Below are 25,158 nucleotides of genomic sequence, written 5' to 3'. Positions count from 1 at the left end.
AGAGCCACTGTTGAGAGGGGATTGTGGGAATATGGCTTTAATCAAATTGTAAAGCCCAACTTTGAGGACCTTGTTATCAAAAGTGTGAAAAGTAAGTGTACGGCATACGTCTTTTTGCACTTGGGTATTTGATAATTTTAGTAAAGTAGCTTGTGCCAAATTTTGGCCTCTCTTTACAAGCATGTTAGTCTCATCCATATATTTACAAAATATGCTACCTATAAGCATTATTTTATTCAAGGCTAAGCTATGCACAAAGTAAATTATGGGGTGGAAACCATGACAACAACTATGACAAAAATGTGAAACTGCTCCACAAACCTGCTTCAGGTCCAATCTACAATGTAGTCATCCACACGTTAGTAAAACCATTGAGCACAAAAATAGCAAGGAATTATGAACAAGTCCTTTTCTAGTCGTTCCAAGTCCATCACTCGAAAGGTCAAACAAAATCATAACATAAATGGATTTTAAGCGATAAGATTAGCATGATGCTTTCTTAATGCTTTGCTAATTTTTGAGACATTGGTGAACAATGTGGCCAAGCCATTTGCAAAAAGTATATTTCATTGCATCGTTCATTAAGAGAGATTTCATTGTATGATCATGCCAAAGAGTAGTGGATGCTTGTCAATTAGCTTCCATGGGAATGGCAATAATCTCTCTATATTACATTTCTCTACCAACCTTGAGAACTAGAAAATTCCTAAAATAAAAGACTTAGTGTGTCTAATCTTCTTGAGAGTGTCTACAAATTATAAAGTAAACTTATACACTTGCATGCTCTAAAGAAGAGTGGTAATATTGCCACCTTCATTGCTTCTTCTTCATATAGGAAGTCTGCGGTGGCTTCTTCCTCAAACAATACTTAGTTTGAGAGAAGATTTACAATGCAATTGCTATAAGTCAAATAATCATGTCATTAAGCAATGCCATAAGCTAAAGCCTCAAAATGCTTGCAAGAAGGAGGCAATGCGGCCTTTGTATATGTTTATTCTAATGTAGATTTTGCTATTGTTGTGTAAAAAGAGACCAAGTCTAATTACCTATTTCAATTGGACCAAATGATCATACTATTTTATGAGCATCAAGCTTACACATGATATTATTTGTTCATAAATTTATATTCCACTATAAAACCATTGATGAGCACAAGGATTAGTTAAGGGAAATTTCCAAAAACTTGTATGATCATAAGCTATACATGAATTGCAAAATAATGAATTCCTTTGGTAAGAGTGACACTATCTTCTTGCTTATAAAGTTCAAAACTTGGTATCTAAGTGGACCTCAAGAAACTTAAGGTGTGATAAGGGAATGGCCTACAACCAAGAACTTACATGATCTCATATGTTTCTCCTAATGTGCTCCTATTGTTTGACATTTATTACAAAGAGAGAGAGAGAGAGAGAGAGAGAGAGAGAGAGAGTAAAACCTTCTAGAGGTTTTAGTTATGCAAATTGAAACCAGAGTATTCCTTCAAGATTCCAAAAAGAAACACTTACCCAGATGTGGGCCTCGGTTATATCTTCCTTGGGCATGATCTACAATGAGATGAACAAGAGCCATTGATCTCGTTGGTGTCGACTCCTAGTAATTTTTGGCATTGGGTATCCAAAAATAGGTCTCACTGCCCCCACGTCGTCACTACCCCCACGTTGATGCAACCTTGAACACTGACTCAGATCCCCCTCCCCCGAAAAATAACAACAAGGACGTGATTGCCTCCTCTTGCATAGGGCATAAGTTTTTCACCCGAGTCCAAAATGATGATATCTTTTCATGTGAGTTGAATGCTCTCTCTTGATTCTCCACAAAGAAGAATTATGGGATTTCTTTTAAGAGTTCTAGATGGAAAAGTTTGCTCAATGGCCTTTGTACGATTCATTTTTTATATGGATATGGATATAGAGTCATCAAAGTTAATTACTTGGTTTGTTTTATACTTTAATTCTCTATTTTTCTCTACACGTATATGTTTTAAAATTTATTATATTATATGATATAATGTAATGATTTTTATTATTGTTAACCTGTTGTAAGTAATGTAGACATTCATGAAGAAGAAGAATAGGAGAGGAGGAGAAGAAGAAGGAGTTTTAACGTGAGAGAGAGAGAGAGAGAGAGAGAGAGAGAGAGAGAGAAGAGAAGTAACAAGTTGTATGCGTAAAGCTGAATGCTGCGTGCTGATGCGCAGCGCAGATCTTGATACCCATAACTGATTGATCTTGCCTCCATGGAGAGTACTACACTGGAGTTCATCAACCAGACCTTTCCAAATGGTGAGCTAGAATTGGATTTCTTCCCGTTTTGTCATGCCTACCATTTTGCCATGGGAAATCAAATCATGTTGAAGAGTTGTGATTACAACTAGTCATATTCTTGGCATCATGCAAGCTGGCAGATCTTTGGTTCTACTTCTGTTGATGTGCGTGTTATACCGATTCAATGACGGCCTCAGCTGCTTGCATCAGCTACCATACCTTAACACCATGAATGCCTCAAGTTAAGGAGTCTCACGAACTTTTCGTTACCTCTTACTGCACCCAATTGCCCCTCACACATATGACCCACCTTTTTATTTAAGCAAGAGCTCTTGATTTTTAGGAGCAATTTAATGAAGATTGTCTTCATGGTATATAGAGCTGGGATTTTTCTCAAAGATTGAATGGATCACAATGTGAAAGTACTGTTTGGATATTTGTCAGTTGTATTGTTTTCTACTGGTCCTTTCAGAAACTACGTATTTGTTGTATTAGAGTCATTAAAGGGTAAGCATGTATTAATCTGTCTTTTGGTACACGTGTGGGTTGGTTCAAACGAGTTGGTTAAAGTGTGTTGGTGAATTTTTCTTTCCCAAACATGAGCCATGTATCATGTTTGATCAACAGTCTCTTAGCGTCAGGCAGGATCTACTATAGAGTTGCAAGTATGTATAGTGATGAACTTATATGAAACAAGGCAATTGTAGTTATAAAAATCATCTCTAGCTTCTAGTGTAAAAGGTCATGTGCTATTCTTGTATAAATTTTGTTTGGGTACTATCAAGCACTGTCCAGTTCTGCCTTGCTTGATGCATCACATATAAGATTTCTTAGTTTCTCCTTTTTGATTTGGCAGAAGCATCTCTTGTGGCCGTAGAGCCAATCATTCAAAAACTACGTAACAAGATCCGACAGGTTGATGCTGAAATACTTGCTGCAGTTCGTCAGCAGGTAATGTTTTACAACTTCTTGCCATGTTTGTCAACAGGCAATGCTCTACTTTTGTTCAAGCATGGTAGATACTTTATCGTAATTGCTGAAACTGATGTCAATTTATTGTTACGTAATGAGTTATTGATTTCACTGACTTGCTGGTTGTTTTAGAGCTCTTCAGGAACAAAAGCAAAGGAAGACTTGGCAGCTGCGATGCAAGCCATACAGGTCCGATTATTGCTGTGACTGGACCATTGAGATTCAGTCTTTATTACTTATGCCTTGTCTAATCAATCGGGAAATATAAACAGGAGCTCACACAAAGGATAAAGGAGATTAAAGGGAAAGCTGAACAGAGTGAAGTAATGGTCCAGGAAATTTGCAGGGATATCAAAAAGCTGGACTTTGCCAAGAAGCATATTACTACGACTATCACGGCTCTTCATCGCCTTGCAATGCTGGGTATTTCTTCAATATTGTTCATATAACATATGAAGGACATCCTTATCTCATTGTCAGTAGCGCAGGCTTGCCAATGTGGAGTTTCCCCGTTCCAACCATCTCAGGCTTTGCTGTCTCATTTCCGCTCCCGCAACTCTTGTACAATATGTACAAAATCTAATGACAAATATATACAACAACCAAAAGCACCATGTGCACGTCTCTATGTGCCACGTGACATTCTACTATTGTGACTTTGGAGCCAAGGTTTGTCTGTATTCTCCCTTCAGAGGGAGATGTGGAGCCAACTTGGGAGTTAGTTTTTGCGGACTATTTCCTTTTAGTTCTAGTGGTTCCATGCATAGCGGACAAGATTGATTCCTTCTTTGATGAAGAAGCCACGGCCAACTTCAACCGAATTGGCGGCTCGACTTAGAATTACGCCCGAGGAAATGGGGCCACCGGCCGAGGTTGTTCTAGAGACACCCGGACGGGATGTTGCCATTACACCTGTCATTGGCAACCTACGTTTGCATTGTCGGGGCTATTTAGAGCACGAGGACTTTTACAACATGCCTTTGGAAGGGTGTGACGTCCTTCAAGAATCCCTTGGTTCCCCAAGAATAGTACTGTGGTCGATTATATGGCAAGGAAAGCCATCTTGAAGAATGAGAAGGGGAAAGAGATTGTACTGAAGTGCGAGTTTGTCCCACTGGTATCGGCTTTGACCATTTTTAGATTAATGAAATCCGGTCTTTTTGTTTATGCGATTTTCTTAAAAGAACTGAATGATGATCAAAGGTCAAATATGTTTGACTCAAAAAGGAACGATAAGAATTTCTGTAAGCTCAGGCTGACTGTTTTCCCTGAAGGCTTACCAGGAGAGTTACCTCCTGCTCGTTCGAAAAATCATACGACTGATTTGATTCCTGATAGTACACCACCGAACCAGCCACATTATCGAGTTAGCCGAGCTCAAAATGAAGAAATAATGAACCAGGTAAAAGAACTTCTTGAGAAGGGGTCTCATCCAACCTAGCACTTCACCTTTTTGTTCACCGGTGTTGCTAGTACTAAAGAAAGATGGATCTTGGAGAATGTGCATTGATTAAAGAGCTCTCAATAAAATCACCATCAAGAACAAAGTCCCTATCCGAAGGATCGATGGTATTCTTGACAGACTTCAGGGCCCAGGGGTCCTCTTGTTTTAGCAGAATTGATTCGAAGAGTGGCAAGGCCAACAGTGGTCCCGTAGTCAAATTTTCTTTGAGAGTTTGAAAAGCGGTAATATCTTTACCCTTTTTGTTGAGACGATGTGTCCTAAGAAATGTATCTCAGGCAAGAAAAATTCACTCTTTTTCGCGTTTATCACCAATTTATGCTTTCGCAGTGCTCGAAAGACCTGCAACAGGTGCTTCATTCTTGGAGAAGACGATGATGTCATCAAAGAAAGTGCCCACAAATGATCGGTACTCTCTGACAATCCTATCCATCATTCGATTGAATGTTGTCGGAGCATTTGTAAGGCCAAATGGCATAACAAATATTTGTACAAACCAAAAGTTGTCCTGAAAGGTGTCTTGTAGACGTCCCTAGGAGCAATTTGGATCTGATGATATCCACTCTTCAAATCAATTTTGCTAAAACAAGAGGACCCCTGAAGTTTGTCGACTATATCATCAATCCTTGGAATTGGGAATTTGTTCTTGATGGTGATTTTATTGAGAGCTCTATAGTCAATGCACATTCTCCAATATCCATCTTTTTTTAATACTGCAACACTGGTGAACAAAAAGGTGAAATGCCAGGTTGGATGAGACACTTTTCAAGTTGTTCTTTACCTGGTACATTATTTCTTCATTTTGGGCTCGGCTAACTCGATAAGGTGGTTGTCACAAATTGCTGACGTGTCAAAGCCCTGAAGAATGGAGCCAACTTGCAGATGCCGGCCGAGGGGTCTAAACCCTAAGAAGAACAAGTAACAGAAGAAGAAGTCCTACCAACTTATGGGGACACTGTCCGATGGGGTCCCAAGTGACAAAGGATTAAAGTAAAGCAGGACCCGCACACATGCATAGTAGCTTATACGTGGTAGTTTCCGGATTTTCCGCTGACAGTGCTGACGTGGCAGATTTTTGAAAAACGTGCTGATGAGGCCGATTGCCGCAAAACGCGTTGATAGTGCTGACGGCAGTTGTACGAAATTCCCTAATTTATGCTGGCAGCTTTTTGGCAATGCTTTTGGACCAGAAGCTGTAACAAACTTGGACACTCCAAGTCGAGAATCTACCGTAACACCACAAATAATCACTTCAAAACAGTTCACAGTTCACAATTGATTCGACACTGGCCCGGTAGAGTTCCGTGCCTAGAGATATTGGCCCCAAAGATTGGCGTCCCTTTCGGTATTTCTTTTTGTATTAATCTGTGTTCAAAGTACAAGAGTGTAAGTAGGCGCTCACACTCAGACTCTGCGTCCAGATGCTCTGCGCTGTGAGAGGCCTACCTGCTTATTTAAAGGTTTTACAAAGGGATGCTAAAAGTAGAGCCCAAAAGCTGAAAATCAAAAGCCAAAATAAATTAAAGGCTCTTTCTCTCTCTTGCTTGTAAAATAAGCTAGTTCCAAAAGCTGAAAATAGCTTTTAAAATAAAGCAGAAGAGCTCTCTTTCTCTCAATATGCGTAGCCAAAAGCAGTAAAAATTGCCGCAAACAGTGCCACGTCATCAGCTGGAAAATTCGATGGCGTCCGTATAGTCTGCCACGTGTCAGCAGCCAGCCACGTCAGCACGCAGGTGTCATGCCACGTTAGCATTTTTGTTCTCTTGGGGACCGTGGGAGGTGTGTGCAACCACGTCACCAATTTGTTACATACCCTCATCTTGAAAGCATTGTAATCGCCCTCGATTACGCCTGCAAAACAGACAGAAGCCATAACTGCCTTAGCAGACACTGATTGTTAGTACTGACGCACTAGGAACACACATCTATCACATGTACCAATCGACAGTCACATCACACGACATCACAGGACATCACTAGACATCACAGGACATCACATGACAAATCACATTCAACATTCATTCGGATCTTAGACCATGATTTATCGGTAATGTAGTTAGCAATCGCATCTAGATCCACTCTGATACCATTGTAACAAACTTTTTTTTCGACACACCATAGGGTCCACAGGGGGAGGTGCTTATCCCTTCCAAATATTAGCCATGTTACATGGTCGGGCAAGGGCTGCGTACATCGGGCAAGAGCCACGCGTAGGCCTCACCATGGCCACCTAATTGATGCACCACATGCTGGGAACGACGGAGAGAACCAGCTAGGAACCTCCTCCTCGGGTGACCCACCCGAGGAGGAGGATGTACTCGAGCAAGAGCCTTAGCAACCTGAACACCAGGTGAGCACAAGGTGTCCCTCTAGAGTGTGACCCAACAGGGGCTTTGAACCCACAACCCGTAGGTTGAGAGGCCAAAGCCTTACCATTAGACCAACTCTTTGGGGACCAATGTAACAAACTTGGGCACTCCAAGTCGAGAATCTACGGTGACACCACAAATAATCACTTCAAAACAGTTCACAGTTCACAATTGATTCGACACTGGCTCGACGGAGTTCCGTGCCTAGAGATATTGGCCCCAAAGATTGGCGCCCCTTTCGGTATTTCTTTTTGTATTAATCTGTGTTCAAAGTACAAGAGTGCAGGCAGGTGCTCACACTCAGACTCTGCGTCCAGGTGCTCAGAGTTGTGAGGCCCTGCCCACATATTTAAAGATTTTACAAAGAGATGATAAAAGCAGAGCCCAAAAGCTGAAAATTAAAAGCCCAAATAAAGCAAAGGCTCTTTCTCTCTCTTGCTTGTAAAAATAAGCAAGCTCCAAAAACTGTCCATAAATAGCTTTTAAAATAAAGCAAAAAAGTTATCTTTCTCTCAATATGCGTAGCCAAAAGCAATAAAAACTGCCTCAAATAGTGCCACGTCATCGGCCGGAAAATCCACTCGCCTTCGTACAGTCTACCACGTGTCAACAGCCAGCCACGTCAACACGCGGGTGTCATGCCACGTCAGCATTTCTGGTCTCTCGGGGGCTGTGGGAGGTGTGTGCAGCCACGTCACCAGTTTGTGAAAGAAGCTTTTGAGTTTGAAGGCTTTTCATGTAAACTGCTTTTCATAGGCCAAGGGCCTTTAAATATGTGCTAAGGGCTCATTCTTTGGCATGCGTCCTGGAGAAGGTGCAGAGTCTGGAGTACCGGGTTATACTGTGTTGATGCAATTTAAAGAAATACCGAAAGGGGCGCCAAGGTTTGGGGCCAATACTCTTTGGGGTGGAATTCCGCTGTCACGTGACACATCCAACCCTATGTGTCCGTGGACAAGCTACAGCATGATCAGGGTTCAGTCAATCAAGTCAGTCTAGAATAGGAAGTGATCTAGCACTTCTGTGAGTCTGTTCGCAGACCGTGCATGTCCAAACACTTAGATTAGATGCATATTCTCTGGTTGCACACAACATGACCATCAGATTCCAGTCAGATCCCATCAGTAGCATTTTTACAATGCATATATCTATTTTCCCTATTTTTGACATTTTTCACTTATTATTTTTAAGTGACTTTTATTGAAAAGTAGGTAGGGCAATTTTGCTAAGTTTGTATAAGTAGAAACCTAGCGCTAGCACTTTCTGGCAAAAGAGGCAGCAGGAGCACCTTGCTCAACAGGCAACTTCTCAGCAAGATCCCCACATCAGCAGAGCTAGCGTTTTTGCATCTGCAAGGACCTAGCATTTCCATCCACAGGTAGCTTGGCGTTTTGTGCACAGCAGATCAGCCCCGACAGCAGCAAGACAGATCAAGAAGCCTAGCGTTTTGCATTTGCAAGACAACCGGCAGTAGTAGGACAATTTTCAGCCCTAGCGTTTTTGCATCTGCAAGACAACTCAGCGTTTTTGCAAATCTTCGCGACGGAATCCCCACAAACATCAGCGTTTTCAGTTTTCAGCAGTCAGACATCGCAGATCAAGCCCCAAACCTCGTAGATCTCACCTTCCCGCAGCAGATCCTCGCCGCACGGTCAGATCTAGCGTAGTTTGCAGATTCAGCCCGGAAACCGCAGATTTCAGCATCTGCGTTTTCAGTGCGTCGTCGTCGCCATCGTTACCGACATAAAGTTAGAATTCAACAGATAAAGATTTGCAGATTTTAGCCATTAGCATTTTCAGATTTCAACCCGTCTCGTCGTCGTCCTCATCGTCGTTGACATCGTCGGCAAGTCCAAAGCATTGTAGAGATTTGTGCAATCAATAGTAGACCACTCTCGCCATAGAGAGTGGGGCCTTCGGAGGAGGGTTTGACAACATTCTGGTGTTGTATTCTTCTCTCTCTATCTCTCAGTCTCAACACCTTCATTCACAGTGTTTATCCACTTTGTTTGTGTCCATTGCACTCTCTCACTAAAGGAACGGAAGGCTCTCCCTTCCGTAAGTAAAAGGAACCCTTGAGCACAGTTCGGAGCACTCATCTTGAGCAAAGTTCAACATTCACTTCCACTGCACCTTACATTGGTATCAGAGCTTTGGCAGTGTTCTGTATCACTCAAGGAAAGAACCACAAGAACCACATAATTTTTTTTGCTTGTTGCGATCGCACGTAACCCAAGTCCTCTTGGGCGTGTCGATTCCTAGTCGTGTTTTGAAGAGTGACAGGAAACCCAAGAAAGAAGGGCTTGTCCAGCCTCCCCTTGTGCCTCTTTTCACTCATTGAGAGCGGACCGTGCACTTAGTGGCCAGCCAATCGACGTGGGGTGGGAAAAAGCAACCTTGGTGTGAGGGCAAGGTTGCTAAGGGGTGCGCCCGCAGAAAAGAGCAGAACTCGGGTGAAGAAAAGATCCTTCTCTAACACAGATTGCAAGCGAAAGAAGAACTGCAAGAACCTCAAGACCCTCAAGAACCGCCAGAACCGCAAGAACCTCAAGACCCTCAAGACCCCCAAGAACCAAGACCCCCAAGAACCCAAGTTCCTCGTGAACTTAAGAACCCAAGACCACAAGAACCCACAAGACCCCACGACTTCAGTGGATGGTCATCACTCGAAGCGGCATGGATACTTCGCTTGGAGGTGATGAGCATGAGAGAGGCGAAGAAGAATTTCCTCACCATGGAGGTTTTCTTGACCCTCCCCCTTCGCCATCTACGCCACGGATTGTACCGAATCCTATGGAGGCTTTGGTCAAGTCGATGATGGACATGATGGCACAACAAGAAGCGACTCGCATTGCCTTGGAATGCGAGCACGATGCACGAAAAGAAAGAAAAGCACAAAGAAAGGAGGCAGCCGAAGAAAGACGAGCGGCCTTGGAGGCCGATCGTGAGGTTTAGAGAGACCTACTGTTAGGTGCAGTGGAATGAATGTTTGCGCTTTGCTCAAGATGAGTGCTCCGAACTGTGCTCAAGGTTCCTTTTGTTCTTATGGAAGGTAGAGCCTTCCGTTCTTAATGAGAGAATGCTATGATCACAAACAAAGTGAATGGACACTGTGCGTGCAAGTGTATGAGACTGAGAGATAGAGAGAGAAGAGAATACGACACCAGAGATGTTGTTAAACCCTCCTCCGAAGGCCCCACTCTCGTCGACGAGAGTGGTCTACTTACGATTGCACAAAATGGTTCAAATTGAATGCATGTGACTGATGCAAGTGTAGGCTATGTCGGCGATGACGACGGTGACCGACCTAAGGACTGAAATCTGCAATCTTTTATCTGCTGTCCAAAAACGCTATGGGTTGGAATCTGTGGCAGATTTTGGGGCTGTTTTCTGATGATATTTGTCGCTGAAATTCTGCAGGTTTTAGGGCTGAAAACTGAGGTTCTTAAAGGCTGAAACTGCTGGTCCTTCCGGGCTGAATCTGCTACTCTCTTAGGGCCTAATCTGCAGGTTCTGCATGGCTGAAAAACGCTGCATGCTGAGGTTGTACCTATTGAAAACGCTAGGCCAAAACTGGATGGCGATCTGGCTTTTACTAACGCTAGGGCTGAGAGGATCTGCCGGCGATGAGGGAGATGGAAAACACTAGGCTGAAGTGAAGAGGAAACGCTAGCATGGGGGGATCTCTGCTTGGAGGGAAAATCGCCGCCAAGGATTCTTGCTTGAGAAGTTGCCTGTTGAGCTTGGGCTCCTGCTGCCTCTTCTGCCATTTAGTGCTAGTCTAGGTTTGCTTATATACAAACTTACTCAATTTTCCCTACCTACTTTCCAACAAAAGTCACTTAAAAATAATAAGTAAAAAAAAGGTAAAATAGGCTAAATGCATTGGAAAATTCCCTTGAAGGATTCTAATGGGAATGCTTATGATCATACTGTGTGCAACTAGAGGATATGCATCTATACTAAGTGATTGGGCATGCACGGTCTACGAATAGACTCACAAAAGTGCCAGATCACTTCTAAATCGAGACTGACTGGATTGACTGAACCCTTGTCGTGCTGTAGCTTATCCACGGACACATAGGGTTGGATGTGTCACGTGACATCCCCTCCTTTTCAAAGTGAGGTACTGGTACCGAACTGTATGGCGTCGAGGGAGATCGCCAATAGCATCCGGAATCCTGGAAAGGACTCTTCGCCGGCCCACTCTGATGTGTGGGTCGTGCGGTACTTGAACTTCATAAAGGTCTGCAACGCTTGCTTCTTTGGGCCGTGCCGAAAGCGACACAAAGTCTTCTGAGTCTCCTTCAATGCTTCAACTTCGTCTAGAGTCATGCTTCTTTCTTTGTCAAGAATCTCCATGGCTGAAAATTCCTGAAACCACTTTCAACACAAAAACATAAACATACCCATTCCATGTAAAGTGAGTGGAAAAAAGCTTGTCTTTCTCAAAGACTGTGCATGCAATGTAGATGAACAAAGAGACGGAGCGCTAAACCGTTCACCACACACACGCAAACAATCAGATCGAATCTTTCTCTTATGATCTAAAGCAATCAACTGTGGCAATTCACAACGGAAATGCCCATGCTTGGTGCTCATACTTTCATGTGCTCTTTCTACGAATGTGTCATGCCAAGGAAGAGACATGGAATGTGCCTTCCTTACATACATACTTTTCAACTTTTCATTAACAATCCGCATACATCCGTGCTCATTTATGAGCGCAATGTGCTCAGCGTACAATATGTCATGCCTAGTAAAAGGGATCACATAAAGACACTGACTAAAATACAGGAAACGATCACGAATGAAACACTCGTACAATGCGTGCGTATCAATCATGCGAACACATAATACTTCCTGTGAGAGTTCTTTGGACCTAGGCTCGAGAGCCAAGATCGGTTCTTCGTAATTGATCGAATCTGCAACGAGGTTAGCTTCGCTAGTAAAAGCATCAACTAACTCATCATCCTTGTGAACAATCACGTCATCTTCATGCTTGTCATTATCATTCAAATCATCATGCTCATCATTGTCAATCAAATCATCATCATGCTTCTCATAATCATGCAAATCCTGTGTGTCATGCTTTGGAGAAGAAGAGACTGAGAGAGTCTCCTTCTACGGAATCCTTTCAATCCTGCATATTAGCAATGAGAGAGGGAGAATGAACAATGTTCTCTCCACGAATGACAATGGGAGAGTCACTTTTGGCATAGGAGTGAAAGTGTTAGCCTCCCAATCAATGAGAGGGTTAAGATCACGAAACCATCGAATGCCCAAAATCATATCACATCCTGAGAGAGGAGAGACAAAAAATCTTCTAGTGAAGGCAGCTTGTTGAATTGTAAACAACACACCAAGACATTCCTGCGTGATGAGAGAGTCCATACCTGGAACAAAGCCAGAGACCTCGAGAGGAGATTTCTGACTAACTTCTAGGCGGGCTCTCTCAACAAGAGAGGGACTGATCACATCATGCATACTACCTGGGTGTCACGTGACACATCCAACCCTATGTGTCCGTGAACAAGCTACAGCATGATCAGGGTTCAGTCAGTCCAGTCAATCTAGATTAGAAGTGATCTGGCACTTTGTGAGTCTATTCGTAGACCGTGCATGCCCAGTCACTTAGCATAGATGCATATCCTCTGGTTGCACATAGCATGATCGTCAATATTTCCACCAGAATCCATCAGATTCCATCAGATTCCATCAGGGGAATTTTCCAGTGCATTTAGCCTATTTTATCTATTTTTGACATTTTTCACTTATTATTTTTAAGTGACTTTTGTTGGAAAGTAGGTATGGCAATTTTGCTAAGTTTGTATATAAGCAAACTAGAGCTAGCACTATTTGGTAGAAGAGGCAGCAGGAGCTTCCCGCTCAATAGGCATCTTCTCAGCAAGAACCCCTCAAGCACCATCAACCTTGGCGTTTTCCCTCTCCCATCAGCTAGCGTTTTTGGTCTCCATCCTCACCTTCCTCGAGCCTTGGCGATTTCAGCCTTGCAGTCCTCGCCAGCAGTCCTAGACCCCTAGTGTTTTTTACTAACGCTACAAGCAGCCCAACGTTTTCCATTTTCAGCCCTTCTTGGCAGCAGATGGTCAGCGTTTTCAGCATGCATGACAGCAACAGATTCAGCCCTAGATGATTGCAGAAGTACCCCATTTTCAGCCCTCAAAAACGCAGCCAAAACAGTCATTTTCAGCCACCCAAAACAGCTCCCAAGATTTGTAGATTTCAGCAGATCATAGTTACACGTTACGGGAACGGGGGGCTCCGGGACGTTTCCGGAACGGGGGGCCCTCGGGGTGGCGGAACGGGAACGGAGGCCGGAATGGTAGCCTTCAGGGAAAGGGAGAGGGAGAGGGAGAGAGAGCCTTGAGGGAGAGAGTGAGGTAGAGAGCTTGAGAGAGAGAGGGTTTAAATCCCTTCTTTACATAGGAGAGGATGGAAATAACACCCCCCCAAAAGTTCAAAAAAACTGTCCCAAACTGTCATTTTTTAAAATTTTGGTGTTCCGGATTTGCCGTTTCGTGTTCCGGATGCCGTTCCGGGCCCCGTTCCGGCTGCTGTTCCGGTTATGCCTGGGAAGGGAACGGCGTTCCGGTCCCGTTCCCGTTTCGAGGAGCCGGCGGGCTTGGGAACGCGTTCCGGGAACGGGAGGGCCCTGTTCTGCCCGTTCCCTGTTACTATGCAGCAGATAGAAGACCACAGATTTCAGCCCTAGAGCCGTCGTCACCGGCATAGTCCCATGTTGCATCAATCCATTGCATCGTCATTGTACCACTTTGTGCAATCATAAGTAGACCACTCTCGCCGACGAGTGGGGCCTTCGGAGGAGGGTTTTACGTCTCTGGTGTCATATCTATAAGGGGTATGAGCCTCCCGAAAACGGCCACGGGAGGGGACCCCCCACCTAGACACGCTAGCCCCACTCCACGCACTCGTGCACCGTGGGGGCTCTACGCAAGGTTCCCCAGGGCACGCTATGACCCTCCTTGAGTGCGGGGGAGCTTGGGGCTACGTGGGGCTAGGGACCCGGAACGCGAGACCCTCGGAACACACCACGGCCGTCGACCCACGGAACGCAACGCGACCCGAGCCGGTCTCGACCCGAGCCGGGCTTCTTGAAGGCAAACACAACTTGACCCGAGCCGGTCCCGACCCGAGCCGGGCTTTTTGAAGGCAAACGCGCCCACCACGCACCTCCACATGACGCGCCCAACTTCGGGCCGTCACACTTGGTATCAGAGCATCTTTTCCGCGACGCGCCCAACTCCGGGCCGTCACACTTGGTATTAGAGCCCCTTTCCCGTGACGCGCCCAACCCCCGGGCCGTCACACTTGGTATCAGAGCCCCTTTCCCGTGACGCGCCCAACCCCCGGGCCGTCACATATCTCTCTTCTCTCTCTATCTCTCAGTCTCATACACTTGCACGCACAGTGTCCATTCACTTTGTTTGTGATCATAGCACTTTCCATTAAGAACGGAAGGCTTTCCCTTCCATAAGACCAAAAAGAACCTTGAGCACAATTCGGAGCACTCATCTTGAGCAAAGCACAAACAATCATTCTGCTGCCCGTAACATTGGTATCAGAGCTTTGGCAGTGTTCTGTATCACTCAAGGAACGAACCACAAGAACCACAAGAATTTTTTTTTGCTTGTTGAGGTCGCTCGAACCCAAGTTCGCTTGGGCGTGTCGATTATTAATCGTGTTTTTTGAAGAGTGAAAGGAATCCCAAGAAAGAAGGGCTTGTCCAGCCTCCCCTTGTGTCTCTTTTCACTCATTGAGAGCGGACCATGCACTTAGCGGTCGGCCAATCGACGTGAGGTGGGAAAAAGCAACCTTGGTGTGAGCGCAAGGCCGCCAAGGGGTGCGCCCGTGGAAAGGAGTAGAACTCGGGTGAAGAGAAGATCCTTCTCAAACGCGGTTTGCAAGCAAAAGAAAACCTCAAGAACCTCAAGAACCAAGACCCCCCAAGAACCCAAGTTCCTCGTGGACTTAAGAACCCAAGACCCCAAGAACCCAAGTTCCTCGTGAACTTAAGAACCCAAGACCCCAAGAACCACAAGAACCAACGACTTCAGAATGATCATCACTCGAAGCGGAATGGATACTTCGCTTGGAGGTGATGAGCATGAGAGAGGCGAAGAAGAATTTTCCCCACCAAGAGGTTTTTCCAACCCTCACCTGTCCCCATCTACTCAAAGGATTGCACTAACTCCTATGGAAGAGTTGGAGCAATTGTTTATGGAAAGACAGTTAGAACGCGAAGAAAGAAAAGCAAAAAGAGAAGCAGAAAGAAAGGCCTACGAAGAACAAAGGGCAGCCATAGATCGTGAATACAAAGAAGGAATGGCAGCCATACAGCGTGAGTACGACTTGGAAGAAAAAGAAAGTCAAGCCAAATTTGATCGCGAGAACAAAGCAAGACAAGCAGAAAGAAAAGCAATACAAGAACAGAGCGACCGACAAAACGAAGAGTTCTGGCGACTCTATTCTCAAGTTCAAGCACAGATGCAAGAGATTTGGGGAAAGGAGACTCTCTCAGTCTCTTCTTCTCCAAAGCATGACACACATGATTTGCATGATTGTGAGCAGCATGATGATTTGAATGACAATGCTTTGCATGATGATGATTTGATTGATAATGATCAGCATGATGATTTGGATGATAAAGACAAGCATGATGATTTGCATAATCAAGATGTGATTTCTCACAAGCATGATGATTTGCATGATCAAGATGTGATTTCTCACAAGCATGATGAGTTGCATGAAGATGATGTGATTGTTCACAAGGATGATGTATTAGTGGATGCTTTTTTTAGCGAACCTAACCTCGTTGTAGATTCGGATCAATCACGAAGAACCGATCTTGGCTTTCGAGTCGAGGTCCAAAGAACCCCCACAGGATGATTCAATCATTCAGGAAGAACCGATCTTGGCTCTCGAGCCTAGGTCCAAAGAACCCTCACAGGAAGTATTATGTGTTCGCATGATTGATACGCACGCATTGTACGAGTGTTTCATTCGTGATCGTTTCCTGTATTTTAGTCAGCGTCTTTATGTGATCCCTTTCCAAAGGCATGACATATTGTACGTTGAGCACGTTTCACTCATGAATGAGCACGAATGTATGCGGATTTTTCATGAAAAGCTGAAAAGTATGCATTCAAGGACGTCACATTCCATGTCTCTTCCTTGGCATGACACAGTTGTAGAAAGAGCACATGAAAGTATGAGCACCAAGCATGGGCATTTCCGTTGTGAATTGCCACAGTTGATTGCTCTAAATCATAAGAGAAAGATTCGATCTCATTGTTTGCGTGTATGTGGTGAATGGTTTAGCACTCCGTCTCTTTGTTCATCTACATTGGATGCACAGTTTTTGAGGAAGACAAGATTTTTTCCACTCACTTCACATGGAATGGGTATGTTCATGGTTTTGTGTTGGAAATGGTTTTAGGAATTTTCAGCCATGGAGATTCTTGAAGAAGAAAGAAGCATGACACTCGACGAAGTTGAAGCATCTAAGGAGCCACAGGAGACTTTGTGTCGCTTTCGGCGTGGCCCAAAGAAGAAGGCTTTGCAAACCTTTATGAAGTTCAAGTACCGCACGACCCACACATCAGAGTGGGCCGGCGACGAGTCCCTTCCAGGATTCCGGATGCTATTGGCGATCTTCCTCGACGCCATACAGTACCTCACTTTGAAAAGGAGGGGATGTCACGTGACACATCCAACCCTATGTGTCTGTGAACAAGCTACAGCATGATCAGGGTTCAGTCAGTCCAATCAGTCTAGATTAGAAGTGATCTGGCACTTTGTGAGTCTGTTCGTAGACCGTGCATGCCCAGTCACTTAGCATAGATGCATATCCTCTGGTTGCACACAGCATGATCATCAGTATTCCCACCAGAATCCATTAGATTCCATCAGGGGAATTTTCCAGTGCATTTAGCCTATTTTACCTATTTTTGACATTTTTCACTTATTATTTTAAGTGACTTTTGTTGGAAAGTAGGTAGGGCAATTTTGCTAAGTTTGTATATAAGCAAACTAGAGCTAGCACTATTTGGCAGAAGAGGCAGCAGGAGCTTGCCGCTCAATAGGCATCTTCTCAGCAAGAACCCCTCAAGCACCATCAACCTTGGCGTTTTCCCTCTCCCATCAGCTAGCGTTTTTGGTCTCCATCCTCACCTTCCTCAAGCCTTGGCGATTTCAGCCTTGCAGTCCTCGCAAGAAGTCCTAGACCCCTAGCTTTTTACTAACGCTACAAGCAACCCAGTGTTTTCCATTTTCAGCCCTTCTTGGCAGCAGATGGTCAGCGTTTTCAGCATGCATGACAGCAGCAGATTCAGCCCTAGATGATTGTAGAAGTACCCCATTTTCAGCCCTCAAAAACGCAGCCAAAACAGTCATTTTCAGCCACCCAAAATAGCCCCCAAGATTTGCAGATTTCAGCAGATAGAAGACCACAGATTTCAGCCCTAGAGCCGTCGTCGTCACCGGCATAGTCCCAGGTTGCATCAGTCCATTGCATCGTCATTGTACCACTTTGTGCAATCATAAGTAGACCACTCTCGCCGACGAGAGTGGGCCTTCGGAGGAGGGTTTTACGTCTCTGGTGTCGTATCTCTCTTCTCTCTCTATCTCTCAGTCTTATACACTTGCACGCACAGTGTCCATTCACTTTGTTTGTGATCATAGCACTTTCCGTTAAGACGGAAGGCTCTCCCTTCCATAAGAACAAAAGGAACCTTGAGCACAGTTCAGAGCACTCATCTTGAGCAAAGCGCAAACAATCATTCCGCTGCACCTAACACTGGGTCAAACAATATGACAAAACGCTGCCCCGACACCTGACCATAACATTTAAGGAGAGAATCATCAATGGGAGGGTCAAGAGAAACTTGGGGCACACTCGTGTTATCAGTAATTGCATTGACAGAGGAAGTGGGTTCTGTGGATTCTTTAGATTCATTTGATTCAAGCTTAGGACATGTTCTTTTTATGTGACCCTTAATGTGACAATGAAAACAACGACCTTCCTTAGAATAAGTGCTTTGCTCTTCCGACATGATGTATCCTCCTACAATTCCTTGTGCTACCTTTTCATATGGAGTAAGCTTAGGTTTAGCAATTGTGTTAGCCTTACCCTCAGGTTCATTGGAAGAATTCTTTTTTGAGAGACTATTGGAAGATTGGTTAGAAGAGTTACCATTCTTACCATTCTTACCGTTCTTACCGTTCTGAGGGTTCTGAGAAGTCTGCAAGGTACTTGTGGAAGTCTTCTTCTCCTTAGGCTTTTCCTTGTTGTGCTTCATCTCCTGTGCGAGAGCAATCGCTACCGCCTTGTTGAGATCGATTGGATCGAGCACCTCAACATCGTACTTGATATACTCGTCCAATCCATAAAGGAATGCCTCTTTGCGTTCATCATCCGACTTGCGTAATTTGGTACCTAGCTGCAAAACACGATTAGAAAAAGACATAACCGGCATACCATTTTGCTTGAGAGCGCGCCAATCATCCTTCAATCGTGCAAGGTACTGAGATGGCATAAACCGCGCCTTGAGCTTGTCTTGGAAATCAGCCCAATTGAAGGAAAGGGGCGTGAGTTCGTCGGCTTCCTCTAGGTGCGCGGCTAACTGTGCCTCTTGCCAAGCGTGGTACCAATTGATGGCATCACGGGCAAGGTACATAGCTGCCGTCAAAACCTTGCTATTCCCTGTCTTCTTAGTTGCCGCAAAATAAGCATTAAATTGATGCAACCAAGAATGAATAACCGTAGCATCCATCTTACCATCATACTTACTGAAAGTCAACTTCTTCGTGACTGGATTGTTGGAATCCGCATCGTGGCTTGCGTCACTTGAGGAACTCCCACTATCTTTGGCTGGTTCGGACTTAGAGGCAAGTACTCGTTGAACCAATTCTTGAGTACGTAGTTCTCTTTGAGCCTCACGCTCGGCCTCCCCGACCGCGCGTCTTGCTGCCGCTTCCTCCTTTCTTTGTTCTTTTCTTTCTTTTCGTTCGTCGCGTTCGCGTTCCAAGGCAATGTGAGTCTCTTCTTGTTTGGCCATCATGTCCATCATCTGCTTGACCATTGCCTCCATAGGGTTTGGTACACTTTGTGGCGTAGATGGCGAAGGGGGAGGGTCGGAAAAATCTCTTGGTGGAGAAAATTCTTCCTCGCCTCTCTCATGCTTATCACTTGTATACGAAGTATCCATTCCGCTTCGGGTGACGACCATGCACTATGATCTTTGGTTCTTAAGTTCACGAGGAACTTGGGTTCTTGAGGGTCTTGAGGTTCTTGAGGGTCTTGAGGTTCTTGAGGTTTTCTTTGGCTTGCAAACCGTGTTTGAGAAGGATCTTCTCTTCACCCGAGTTCTACTCCTTTCCGAGGGCGCACCCCTTGGCGGCCTTGTGCTCACACCAAGGTTGCTTTTTCCCACCTCACATCAATTGGCCGGCCACTAAGTGCACGGTCCGCTCTCAATGAGTGAAAAGAGGCACAAGGGGAGGCTGGACAAGCCCTTCTTTCTTGGGGTTCCTGTCACTCTTCAAAAACACAATCAGGAATCGACACGCCCAAGCGAACTTGGGTTCGTGTGACCTCAACAAGCAAAAAAATTATGTGGTTCCTGTGGTTCTTTCCTTGAGTGATACAGAACATTGCCAAAGCTCTGATACCAATGTTAGGTGCAACGGAATGAATGTTTGCGCTTTGCTTAAGATGAGTGCTCCGAACTGTGCTCAAGGTTCCTTTTGTTCTTATGGAAGGTAGAGCCTTCCGTTCTTAATGAGAGAATGCTATGATCACAAACAAAGTGAATGGACACTGTGCATGCAAGTGTATGAGACTGAGAGATAGAGAGAAGAGAATACGACACCAGAGATGTTGTCAAACCCTCCTCCGAAGGCCCTACTCTCGTCGACGAGAGTGGTCTACTTATGATTGCACAAACTGGTACAAACTGAATGCATGTGACTGATGCAAGTCTAGGCTATGTCGGCGATGATGACGGTGACCGACCTAAGGACTGAAATCTGCAATCTTTTATCTGTTGTCCAAAAACGCTATGGACTGAAATCTGCTGCAAGTCCAAAAACGCTGATTTTGGGGCTGTTTTCTGATGATCTTTGTTGCTGAAAATCTGCAGGTTTTAGGGCTGAAAACTGAGGTTCTTAAAGGCTGAAACTGCTGGTCCTTCAGGGCTGAATCTGCTACTCTGTTAGGGCTGAATTTGCAGGTTTTGCATGGCTGAAAAACGCTGCATGTTGAGGTTGTACCTATTGAAAACGCTAGACCAAAGCTGGATGGCGATCTGGCTTTTACTAATGCTAGGGCTGAGAGGATCTGCTGGCGATGAGGGAGATGGAAAACGCTAGGCTAAAGTGAAGAGGAAACGCTAGCATGGGGGGATCTCTGCTTGGAGGGAAAATCGCCGCCAAGGGTTCTTGCTTGAGAAGTTGCCTGTTGAGCTTGGGCTCCTGCTGCCTCTTCTTCCATTTAGTGCTAGTCTAGGTTTGCTTATATACAAACTTACTCAATTTGCCCTACCTACTTTCCAACAAAAGTCACTTAAAAATAATAAGTGAAAAATGTCAAAAATAGGTAAAATAGGCTAAATGCACTGGAAAATTCCCTTGAAGGATTCTGATGGGAATGCTTATGATCATACTGTGTGCAACCAGAGGATATGCATCTATACTAAGTGACTGGGCATGCATGGTCTACGAATAGACTCACAAAAGTGCTAGATCACTGCTAAATCTAGACTGATTGGACTGCTTGAACCGTTGTCGTGTTGTAGCTTGTCCACGGACACATAGGGTTGGATGTGTCACGTGACATCTACGCACGCAAGAATTGGTTCGACAGGTTCTCGCCTCGAAGTCCGAGCCAACCAAAGATGTTTGTAGTTCATCAAGTGGCGCAAGCCGAGATTCGGACGCCAACAACCCAGTCAGAGAGAAGATCCACAGTAAGTATGATGGTAAGATGATGCTACGGTCATTCATTCTTGGTTGCATCAATTCAATGCTTATTTTGCGATAACTAAGAAGACAGGAAATAGCAAGGTTTTGATGGCAGCTATATACCTTGCCGGTGATGCCATCAATTGGTACCACGCATGGCAAGAGGCACAGTTAGCCGCGCACCTAGAGGAAGCTGACGAATTCACGCCTCTTTCCTTCAATTGGGCCGATTTCCAAGACAAGCTCAAGGCGCGGTTTATGCCACCTCAGTATCTCGCACGATTGAAGGACGATTGGTGCGGTTTGAAGCAAAATGGTATGCCAGTTATGTCTTTCTCTTATCGTGTTTTACAGCTCGGCACTCAATTACGCAAATCGGATGCGGAGCGCAAGGAGGCATTCCTTTATGGATTGGACGAGTATATCAAGTATGATGTCTAGGTGCTTGATCCAATCGATCTCAACAAGGCGGTAGCGATTGCTCTCGCACAGGAGATGAAGCACAACAAGGGAAAGCCCAAGGAAAACAAGACTTCCACAAGTACCTCTCAGACTTCTCAGAACGGTAAGAATGGTAAGAACGGTAACTTTTCTAACCAATCTTTCAATAGTCTCTTAGAAAAGAACTCTTCCAATGAACCTAAAAGTAAAGAACACAATTGCTAAACCTAAGCTCACTTCAGATGAAAAGGTAGCACAAGGAATTTTAGGAGGATACATCACGTCGGAAGAGCAAAGCACTTATTTTAAGGAAGGTCATTGTTTTCATTGTCACATTAAGGGTCACATAAAAAGAACATGTCCTAAGCTTGACTCTAATGAAATTAAAGAATCCACAGAATCCACTTCCTCTGTCAATGCAGTAAACGACAACACGAGTGTGTCCCAAGTTTCTCATGACCCTCCCATTGATGAGTCTCTCATCAAATGTTATGGTCATATGACGGGGCAGCGTATTCTTTGACCCAGGCAGTATGCATGATGTGATCAGTCCCTCTCTTGTTGAGAGAGTCAGCCTAGAGGTTAGCCAGAAATCTCCTCTCGAGGTCTCTGGCTTTGCCCTCGGTATGGATTCTCTCATCACGAAAGAGTGTCTTGATGTGTTGTTTACTGTTCAACAAGCTGCTTTCTGTAGAAAATTTTTAGTCTCTCCTCTCTCAGGATGTGATATGATTTTGGGCATTCAATGGTTTCGTGAGCATAACCCTCTCATTGATTGGGCGGAAAATACGTTCACTTTCAATGCCAAAAGTGACTCTCCCATTGTCATTCGTGGAGAGCAAGTTGTTCATTCTCCATCTCTCATTTCTAATGTGCAGGCAAAGAATGAAAGCATTCAGGAGAAGGAGACTCTCTCAATCTCTTCTTCTCCAAAGCATGATACACAGGATTTGCATGATGAATTGAATGATAATGATACGCATGATGATTTGAATGACAATGACAAGCATGATGATTTGCAAGATGTGATTTCTCACACGCATGATGATTTGCATGAAGATGATGTGATTGTTCACAAGGATGATGTCACGTGACACATCTAACCCTATGTGTCCGTGGACAAGCTAAAGCATGATCAGGGGAAGGAGAAGCTAAAGCCAAAAGTGACTCTAATGTGCAGGCGAAGAATGAAAGCATTCAGGAGAAGGAGACTCTCTCAGTCTCTTTTTCTCGAAAGCATGACACACAGGATTTGCATGATGAATTGCATGATAATGATGAGCATGATGATTTGAATGATAAAGATGAGCGTGATGATGACAATGACAAGCATGATCAAGATGTGATTTCTCACAAGCATGATGATTTGCATGAAGATGCTGTCATTGTTCACAAGGATGATGTGTTGGTGGATACTTTCTCTAGTGAAGCTAACCTCATTGCAGAGACGATCAATCACGAAGAACCGATCTTGGCTCTTGACTCAAGGTCCAAAGAAGCCCCACATGACAATTCGATCATTCAGGAAGAATCGATCTTGGCTCTCGAGCCTAGGTCCAACGAACCCTTATAGGAAGTATTATGTGTTTGAATGATTAGTCAACAGACATTGTTCCAGTGTTTTATTCGTGATCGTTTCTTGTATTTTAGTCAGCGTCTTTATGTGATCCCTTTTCCTAGGCATGACATATTGTTCGTTGAGCACGTTTCCCTCATGAATGAGCACGACTGTATGCGGATTGTTCATGAAAAGCTGAAAATTATGCATTCAAGGAAGTCACTTCCCATGTCTCTTTCTTGGCATGACACATTTGTAGAAAGAGCACATGAAAGTATGAGCACCAAGCATCGGCATTTCTGTTGTGAATTGCCACAGTTGATTGATTTAGATCAGAAAGTCAAGATTCGACCCCATTGTTTGCGTGTGTTTGATAAACGGTTTGGCACTCAGTCACTTTGTTCATCTGCATTGCATGCACAGCTTTTTTGAAAGATTAGAATTTTTTCAGTCACTTTACATGGAATAATTATATTCATGTTTTTGTATTGGAAGTGGTTTCATGAATTTTCAGCCTCGGAGATTCTTGAAGAAGGTAGACGCACGACTCTAGACGAAGTGGAAGCATTGAAGATGACTTTGTCGCTTTCGGTGCGGCCCAAAGAAGCAAGCATTGCAGACCTTTATGAAGTTCAAGTACCGCAAGACCCACACATCAGAGTGGGCCCGCGAAGAATCCCTTCCAGGATTCCGCATGCTATTGGTGATCTCCCTCGATGCCATACAGTTCGGTACCAGTACCTCACTTTGAAAAGGAGGGGATGTCACGTGACACATCCAACTCTATGTGTCCGTGGACAAGCTACAGCATGATTAGGGTTTAGTTCAGTCCAGTCAGTATAGATTAGAAGTGATCTGACACTTTTGTAAGTCTATTCGTAGACCGTGCATGCCAGTCACTTAGTGTAGATGAATACCCTCTGGTTGCACACAGCATTATCATAAGCATTTCCATCAGAATCCATCAGAATCCTTCAAGGGAATTTTCCAGTCCATTTAGCCTATTTTACCTATTTTTGATATTTTTCACTTATTATTTTTAAGTGACTTTTGTTGGAAAGTAGGTAGGGCAATGTCATGTGACACATCCCAACCCTATGTGTCGGTGAACAAGCTACACCATAGCAGGGTTTCCGTCAAGTCCAGTCAGTTTTAGATTAGAAGTGATCTGACACTTTTGTGAGTCTATTCGTAGACCGTGCATGCCAGTCACTCAGTGTAGATGCATATCCTCTGGTTGCACACTGCATAAGCATAAGCATTTCCATCAGATTCTATCAGAGTCAGTTTAGGGATTTTTCAAGTGACTTTATCCCATTTTTCCCTATTTTTGATATTTTTCACTTGTTTATTGAGTGACTTTTGTTGGGTACTCAGTAGGGCAATCCCAAGAAGCTTCTAACTTCATGGACATTCCTCAAATCGGGCCAATCACGGATAGTCTCTATCTTGGCCGGGTCCATTTGCACTCCTGCTGCTGTTGACACAATGTGTCCCAAAAAGTGTATCTCTGGTAGGAAAAATTCACTTTTCTTTGAATTAATGACTAACGTGTGATCTCGTAATGCGTGAAAGACTTGAAGCAGATGATCTCTGTGTTCTGCCTCATTCTTGGAGAAAACAATGATGTCGTCAAAGAAAGTGCCAACAAATAGCCTGTACTCTCGAAAAATCTTGTCCATCATCCGGTTAAATGTGGTAGGAGCATTGGAAGCTGTCTTATAGACATCTCTCGGCGCTAGCCTGATCTGATGATATCCACTCTTCAAGTCAATCCTGCTAAAGCACGAGGATCCCTGTAACGTGTCGAGTATATCATCGATCCTAGGAATCGGAAATCTGTTCTTGATGGTGATTTCGGTGAGAGTGCTATAATCGATGGACATTTTCCAAGATCCGTCTTTCTTCAAAACCAACAACACTGGAGAGCAATACGGTGAAGTACTAGGCTGAACAAGACCCTTTTCCAAGAGGTCTTTCACTGGGTTCATAATCTTTTCATTCTGTACTCGGCTCACATGGTAAGGTGGCTGATTCGGTGACGTGCTTCTAGGTATTAGATCAATGGTATGATCTTCAGGCGCTCTG

The 25,158-nt window shown here is 44.3% G+C and overlaps 1 protein-coding gene across 4 annotated transcripts in view; it reads left to right on the top strand.

The window, feature by feature from the left end:
• Positions 1 to 2,061: 2,061 nt before the first annotated feature.
• The window catches only part of HIT1 (Membrane trafficking VPS53 family protein), a 56,604-nt gene continuing 33,507 nt past the window's right edge, over positions 2,062 to 25,158 (top strand). For 2 of the 4 annotated variants that reach the window (XR_015186081.1, XM_086497704.1), the window contains exons 1-5: positions 2,066 to 2,282; positions 2,405 to 2,505; positions 3,121 to 3,215; positions 3,369 to 3,425; positions 3,509 to 3,659. Coding sequence is in view for 3 of the 4 variants with exons in the window: in XM_086497704.1 (XP_086353830.1) it covers positions 2,427 to 2,505; positions 3,121 to 3,215; positions 3,369 to 3,425; positions 3,509 to 3,659 (382 nt within the window). In the remaining variant the exon portion in view is untranslated. Of the gene's footprint in view, positions 2,283 to 2,404; positions 2,506 to 3,120; positions 3,216 to 3,368; positions 3,426 to 3,508; positions 3,660 to 25,158 lie in introns of all 4 variants that reach the window. The other 2 variants (XM_086497706.1, XM_086497705.1) reach the window with 2 other exon arrangements.

Source organism: Adiantum capillus-veneris, chromosome 23 (assembly GCF_014529385.1).
Source record: "Adiantum capillus-veneris isolate H3 chromosome 23, ASM1452938v2, whole genome shotgun sequence".
Classification (NCBI taxonomy): domain Eukaryota; kingdom Viridiplantae; phylum Streptophyta; class Polypodiopsida; order Polypodiales; family Pteridaceae; genus Adiantum; species Adiantum capillus-veneris.
The sequence above is the reverse complement of the archived record's forward strand: the minus strand, read 5'-3'. Positions and strand labels throughout refer to the sequence as shown.